Raw genomic sequence first — 8,137 nt, forward strand, 5'->3', positions numbered from 1 at the left:
TGAGAGGATTAGTTGTCCTGGCCCAATGGGCTGGCCTAAAGACATTGAGAGTGTGTCCATGGGCCCCGAGCGTGTCAGTATATTATGTCCATCCCATTATGGCCCGATGGTAATAACATGCAATACCGATTATATAGTCATCCTTACATGCTAATCACGACACTACGTGAGCAACGTATAATTATGTCAGTCCATATAAAATATTCTAACAAGGTAACCGTTTTTTAATGAAAGGAAAATTAAATGAAATGTCAATATTATATTAGTTGGACACATTATGAGACACAATAATCTGACAAGGGATCTTGATTCATTTCTAAAAAAATATGTTCATAATACTCTCAGTTTATTGATATATGTGTGAATAAAAATATCTAGTGTATCATTATTAATTATTATTTTTAAAATATTGTCTATCCAATTAATTTTTAGTGGAAATTATATCCGGTACTCATTTTTAATGATCCACTTTAATTTTTACCTACTATTTTTAACTCTTATTTTAGTATCCAAATTTTCAATTAATGTACTAGGGGTGTTCACGGTTTGGTTTGGTGCAGTTTAGAAGAATTTTGAAACCAAACCACTCATGTGGTTTTTTCAAAATGAAAAACCAAACCAAACCATTAAAATTAAAAAACCAAACCATAAATAAACGGTTTGGTGCGGTTTGGTTTGGTTTTAACCATATAACTAAATTATTAAAATTTAAAACTTTTTTTATTATAAAATAATTAACTAAATAATTAACTAAATAATTATATTTAAATAATAATAGTTTTAGCTTTACTTTTAAGACCATAAAAGTCTACAAGAAGCTTATTGTCTTTGTTGTTGTAAGTTTAAGTATTTTGAATCATTTTATAGAAGTGAGAAAAAAAAATGTTTACTTTCTAAACAATGTGAGACTTTACATTTCTTATTTTTTAGTTTTAGAAACTTGTGCGTGTATTAAATACCACTAAAAACATATCCTAAACAATTAAATTGTTTGGTTTGGATGGTTTGGTAGACTTTATATTAACTTAAGTGTAGGGGTTCAAACCTTTGAACCATCATTTCTAAAAATTATTTTTTTAGAAAAAATTACGGTCCGGTCCGGTTTAATTGGTTTTAAAAAATTAGAAACCGTGACCAAACCATTAAATTTGAGCGGTCCGGTTAAACTAAACCGTCGAAAAACGGTTTCATTTGTTACGGTTTTTGGCGGTTTGGTGCGGTGCAGTTTGGTTCCAAACCGCGATTTGCGGTTTATATGAACACCCCTATAATGTACCCATTATACCCCTTCAATTACATGCTTTTTTTTTTCTCCTTAAACACGCTACAATTAGAATGCATTTCCAATTTAACTATAATATGACACATATAATACACGTTACAACAACACTTAGAACCATGTATTCAAATAAGGATAATTTGGGAAGTTTCATGATAATAATGGGTAAAGTTCAACTAAATATATTTAGTGTCTAATTTTAGTTAACTACTCCTATAAGTGGGTAGTTATCAACTTTTTCCTAATTTTTATTGTAATCTATTTCGTTTCAAAAATTAAGTTTTTTTTCTTTCCTATTTTCTGTATAATGGGGTTGGTTTTTTACTGACAGATTTTTTGGTCTAAGAATTCAAAGGAAAAGGTTAAAATGAAGCCCATCACCCTTGAACGGGGACTATGGTCATCATGGCCAAAATTGGAGTTTCAACCTCCAAGTCCAAAATATATATTACGTATATATTATACATTGTTTTTTTTTGTTGTGGTGGTTGATTTTTCTTTTTGAGGTTGTGTTGTTGGTTCTCCTCTTTACGAGTTGTTCTACACTTTTTCCTCCCAAGATCATGCTGAAGTATATTTTCTAGGTGTGTTTGACTTATTTCTAATGTAGAAATATGTGGTTGATACATAATATTGTAATACCTTTGCCTTCAACATGTGATGATCTCAAAAAAAAAAAAAAAAAAAAAATTGAAATAAGTCTTCAAAATTTCACCGGAGATTAAAAGAAATGGATTTTATTATCCGCTCAAAGAAAAAAAAAAAGGAAAATTTACCAGTTAATGATTATGAGTCCTATTTCTAATTATTAATGAACACCTTTCTTTTTCTTGTAAAATTTTACTCAATACCTTCAATAAGTGATGTTTTATTCTCAATTCATCTAAAGACCATCACTTTCAATAGGGGTCTGGTAGCCCACTTGAAATCAAACACTTCCACGTGTCAACGCTTCTTACCTGCTTATGTTATAACGAATGAAACAAATTTCAATTACTTGATTTTGGTTTTACAGTAGTTTGTAACGTTATGATTATAAATAATTTACTTAGTTTTTTTTTTTTTTTTAAGTATAAACTAAATGATATAGTGCGCGCAATATATTCTTTTGGCACAATAAAGCGACTTGTTTTGAAAGTTTTGTAGTTTTGCATCTATTACAGCTTAGATTACATAAACGAGTCACCGAACTCCACGAGTCCATGTGCTAATTGTCCGTAATCATAGGGCCACTTTATCAATTCCCACACTCAATTTAATATATTACACTCTTCCTTCCTTTTTTTCTACCTAGTTAGGCCATACTGTAGTAAACTCGATCAACCCAACCTGCTGCAACTAACAAGGTAGAAACTGATTAGAATATTCTCCACCGCCTTCAAATAAATAAATAATTTTAAAAAAAACCAATCTTCTTTAATTCGCTGTGGTGTTTTAGAGTTTTTACCTTTTCTTTTTTTGTTCAAGCAAGAGAAATGGGATTCATCTATGTTGGGTTTTCACTCTTTTGCCAAAAAAGGTCAGCTCTCAGAAACTTAGAAGCCGGCTTCCCTCATTATTTCATTCAGATTCCCACCACCCTTTGACTGTTCCTGTTGTATTATATTGTTTTGTTGAGTTGAAAAAAAAGAAAAAATAAACTATGAGAGCCTGTCATATCTGGTATCTAAGGTTGTCATCAAGTTCATTACAGCTTATGTTATGCAAGATTTATTCATAATGATTGCTTGACCTTCCCATTTGCAATAAAACTGTCTGCAACCCTCAAAAGCCTATGCAAAGTTTATTTTGCCTCTCTTAAAGGGGAAATACGCATCTGAGCCTCTCTCTATTGCACTCATTTCATCAAAGGTGATTTTTTCATTCTCTTCCTTGTTCAACTTTCGTAATGGGTTATGGGTTATAGGTTATAGATGAGTTCTGTTTGATTCATACAAAGAAGTATTTTGTGTTGCTTTTGCTGAAAATTTCAGTACCATCCAAGTTTATTCCCAAGACAACATCAAAATCCTATCTTTTTCTTTTGTTTGTCTGTTAAGTTTCCAGCTTTTTCTGATGATGGGTTCTAGGGAGGTTGAACTTCTCATCCGGGTTTTGTCAGTTTTGTGTTTGGCATGCCTTTGTATTGGATTTACACCCACAGACAATTACCTCATAGACTGTGGATCATCCTCAGACACTAAGGTTGGTGACCGTGTTTTTGTATCTGATAAGTCTGGATCAAAGTTTCTGTCAACCTCTCAGGATGTTCTTGCTAGCACCAACTTGAAATCAATCACTTCCTCTGATGATTCTTCCCTTTATCAAACAGCTAGAGTCTTTACTGAAACCTCAGAATACACTTTTTCTGTCCGCCAGAATGATAGACTCTGGATCCGCCTTTATTTCTTCCCATTTGTCTACAATACTTACAATATGAGCTCAGCAAAATTCTCTGTTTCGACGGAAAATCATGTCCTCCTAAGCCATTTCAGTGCATCTGGCGCTTCTGTCAAAGAATTTTCCGTAAATGCGACCTCTAATAATCTTGTTGTCACCTTGACCCCTTTAGAAAATTCATTCGCCTTCTTGAATGCCATAGAGGTTGTTTCAGTCCCTGATGTGCTCATAACAGATGATGCCTATGCCGCTGATACAAGGCAATCTTTCAAAGGTTTGCCCTTACAGGCTTTGGAGACGGTTGCCAGGGTGAACATGGGTGGCTCAATGGTGTCATTTGATAATGATACCCTTTGGCGAACTTGGGTTCCTGACGAGAGTTTTCTGGTAACCAAAAATGGTGTAAGAAATGTCTCAAATATTAACGCTGTCAAGTATACTGAAGGTGGGGCAACCCCTGATGCTGCTCCAAGTTCAGTCTACGGTACTGCAACTTCCATGGCCGCAGAAAATGATCCACACAACAATTACAACGTAACATGGGTGTTCAATGTGGATCCAGGATTTTGTTACTTCATCCGGTTTCACTTTTGTGATATAGTTAGTTCTGCACCCAACTTGCTCTACTTCAATGTGTATGTGGACTCTTGGAATGTTGCTCCTAATCTTGATCTCACTGGTGCTGCATTTAATGTCTTGGCGGCTGCAATTTATATGGATTTTGTTACACTTCCAGCAGTTAGCAATAAGCTTACTGTGAGTATTGGACCTGCAACTTTACCTGATGTTGACCCCAATGGCATTCTGAATGGGCTGGAGATCATGAAAATGAATAATTCTATGGGAAGCCTCGCTGTTGCTGACTTTGTCCCTTCGGGTTCAAGCTCAAAGCAAAACATAGGAGTAATAGTGGGTGTGAGTGTAGGAGCTTTTGTTGTGATGGTATTAGCTCTAGTTGTCTTTGTGTTGTGTAGAAGAAGGAAAAGAATGGCTGTACAAGGCCAGTCTAAGACATGGATTCCTTTGTCCATTAATGGATCCCACACCATGGGAAGTAAATACTCCACTAGAACAACCACTAGTATTGCTTCCAACCATGGGTATCGAATTCCCTTTAATGCAGTTCAAGAGGCTACAAACAGTTTTGATGAAAATTGGGTTATTGGGATTGGTGGTTTTGGGAAGGTTTACAAAGGCGTTTTGAGTGATGGCACTAAAGTGGCTGTTAAGAGAGGAAATCCAAAGTCCCAACAAGGGCTTGCTGAGTTCCAGACTGAAATTGAGATGCTTTCTCAGTTCCGTCACCGCCATCTTGTTTCATTGATTGGCTACTGTGATGAGAAGAATGAGATGATCTTGGTTTATGAATATATGGAGAATGGGACACTGAAGAGTCATTTATATGGTTGTGGTCTTCCAAGCTTAAGTTGGAAGCAAAGGCTTGAAATATGCATTGGTGCAGCTAGAGGACTCCATTACCTTCACACTGGCTATGCTAAGGCAGTTATTCACCGTGATGTGAAGTCTGCAAACATTTTGGTTGATGAGAATCTCATGGCCAAAGTTGCTGACTTTGGTCTTTCCAAAGCAGGGCCTGAAATTGATCAAACTCATGTGAGTACTGCAGTGAAAGGGAGTTTTGGGTACCTTGATCCTGAATATTTCAGAAGGCAACAACTAACAGAAAAGTCAGATGTCTATTCATTTGGGGTGGTTTTGTTTGAAGTCATTTGTGCAAGGCCAGTCATAGATCCAACACTTCCCAGGGAAATGGTCAATTTAGCCGAATGGGCAATGAAATGGCAGACAAAAGGGCAGCTGGAACAAATCATAGACTCTAGCCTTGTAGGAAAGATTAGACCAGATTCTCTCAGGAAGTTTGCGGAAACCGCAGAGAAATGCTTGGCTGACTATGGTGTTGATAGGCCTTCAATGGGAGATGTATTGTGGAATCTGGAGTATGCTCTTCAACTTCAAGAGGCAGTAATTCTTGGTGATCCTGAAGAAAACAGTACCAATGTGATTGGCGAGCTCTCGCCACAAGTTAACAATTTCAGCAACCTCGACACAACTGTTTCTGCCATTGAAATGTCCAGTGTGGATGATCTTTCAGGTGTTTCCATGAGCAGGGTGTTCTCCCAGCTGGTCAAGTCCGAGGGCAGGTGACTGCCAGCAAGTATAAATATGTCTTGACCCTAAGGGTTCAGCTTCTTCTTTGATAACCCTTCTGTGGCTTGTCCACTGATCAACATCAACAGTAGATAAGATCATTTCTTTCTTTCTTTCTTTGCTTATTCAGTGTCTGAGATATAATTAATATGTTTGATGAAGTTAAGAATTCACTTGGGTAAGATGAAAAGAATTTCTTGATACTACGTTAAAATTAAGGTGAAAAAGTTTCTCGAGTTCTCTTTTGTACAGAAGGGATGGTGGCTCTAGTGAGTTATGGCCAATTCAATTACAAAACTATTCGCTAACACGTTTATGTTGTATTATTACTAAATATGAAGTAGATTTGTGAGAACTGGATCTTTCCATGTGTGAGAATTTGTGTAATTGATATTGATAATATTGTTCAAGGATATTGTATAAGTTTTATCTTCCTTTATATGCCCTGTTGGTTCACCCAGTTGTACATTCACGATCTCACTTTGCTTTCTATTTTCATAATCCCTATCTAGAACTGGGTACTAGTATTGCATTATTTAGCCTATATATATATATATCTCCACTCTTTGTTACATGCTTATGTTTGAGAGTGCTCACTATGCTTTAGCCTTGTTGGGTTAAGAAAGATGCAGGTTCTTGTGATAAATTATGGAAGTTTAGGTTATTAAAGCCTATATGGTTGTATAGTACATTTACTTTCGAAATATTTACAAATATTCTGTTCTTTTTTGAGTTAAATGGAATTCATTAAAAGAAGGCAAATAGCCATAAACGTACGCAATACAAAAATAAAAGAGCAGAGTAAAACTTAAGGCAAGAGACAGAAAGGAAGACCAGGCCACCAAGTTTAAGAGTGCTCCATAGACAAGGTAACCTTAGCAAGAGAGTAATGGAAATTTCCTCCACCATCAGTCCCAGCGAAGACAGGTATTCTTGTTGTTGATAGCTTCACATACTCTTAGACAATCACTCATTAAGACAATAGAGGAATAAGCCAAAGTGTTACACAGCAGCAAGCCTTGAACCACTGCTTAAGCTTCAGCAACAGAGGTTCCAAAGTTGCCTTAACAAGGATAGTGGATGAAGCCAAGACAGTACCCTCCACATCTCTCACAACCACTCCATTGCCAATCTTCAGCTTGACGACATCAATGCCGGCCTTGACATTGACCTTTACAACTCCACTAGGCAGCGGTGATCACTCCACACACTCCACCTGAGCTCTCTGACCACCTGAGTCGCTGGAATTTTCGATGGATAGCATTTGGTAGTAGCGCTTCAGGTAGTCCAAATCCCAATCTAAAATCAGCACCTAGCCATGGAGAATGTAGTCATGGACCAATTTAGTTCTAAACCATTATCTCCACATGATTACAACAAGAATCTTAAGCTCATCCTTCTAAGCTCATGCACAAGAACAAGCATAAGCTCATAAAAATTAGAACAAGGTGGAGGAGAGGAGTCCATGTTAAAAGGCAAACTCTTCTTAAATTGCTTCAAAGAAGAGCAGCCCCGTAGTGCGTGGATGGTGGTTTCCTTCGCTGAACAGAACATGGGGCATAATCCATCAGTAATGATACCTCTTTCTGCAACATTATGGAGCCAATTTGATGAAGCTTTCCACATGAACGTCTTTATTTTAAAGCTTGGCCAATCCTAGCTAACCTCACAGCTGCCCAATAGTCACTCTTTACCGAGAACAAATTAGAATCATCAAATCTCCAAATAAGCCTGTCAGGCACACGTCGATATGACCAAGGTATAGAGAGGATAGAGTTAGCCTCAGAATCAAGAAAAGATTCACAAAAGAGCTGAGTTCCATTCGCCAGACGGCCATTTTAGATGCTTAACTGAATCATCGTGGGGCAGTACGCAAGGAGAGATGGAGCTCAATGCATTGGATTTAGGAAGATAAAAAAAGAAAAAAAAATCCTATGTTTAATTTGATTTGTTTTAGGTTTAAAGGTATTGGACACTTCTCCAGTAGTCTCCTTTACTTGTGTACCTTTGTATTTTCGGTATGAATACAATTATAACCCCATTTTTTATACGACTATGTAATTATATAGATACCTCATTAATTTTTATTAAATTCTGAATACCGAAAAGAGAATTCAGATATTTTTGTTGCATATATACCCACTTTTTTTTATACATGTGATATCGCCTAATAAACTCCTAAGCGGTCGCAGTAGTAATCGGGCTATGTCGTATCCACAGAGAGGCAAACACAACTAAAAATTTGGTTAGTAAATAAAAGATAAAAATAAAGTAGAATTGAAGATATGGATTTTGTGAAATTAAAATTAT

General features: G+C 36.3%; 1 protein-coding gene across 1 annotated transcript; it reads left to right on the forward strand.

Annotated features, from left to right (window-relative positions):
* Positions 1-2,551: 2,551 nt before the first annotated feature.
* LOC133788458 (receptor-like protein kinase HERK 1) lies at positions 2,552-6,293 on the forward strand. The gene has a single exon (XM_062225946.1). The coding sequence runs from the start codon at positions 3,335-3,337 to the stop codon at positions 5,822-5,824; it is 2,490 nt and encodes an 829-aa protein (XP_062081930.1). The 5' UTR covers positions 2,552-3,334; the 3' UTR covers positions 5,825-6,293.
* The last annotated feature ends 1,844 nt before the right edge of the window (positions 6,294-8,137 follow it).

Source organism: Humulus lupulus, chromosome 7, assembly GCF_963169125.1.
Source record: "Humulus lupulus chromosome 7, drHumLupu1.1, whole genome shotgun sequence".
Taxonomy (NCBI): domain Eukaryota; kingdom Viridiplantae; phylum Streptophyta; class Magnoliopsida; order Rosales; family Cannabaceae; genus Humulus; species Humulus lupulus.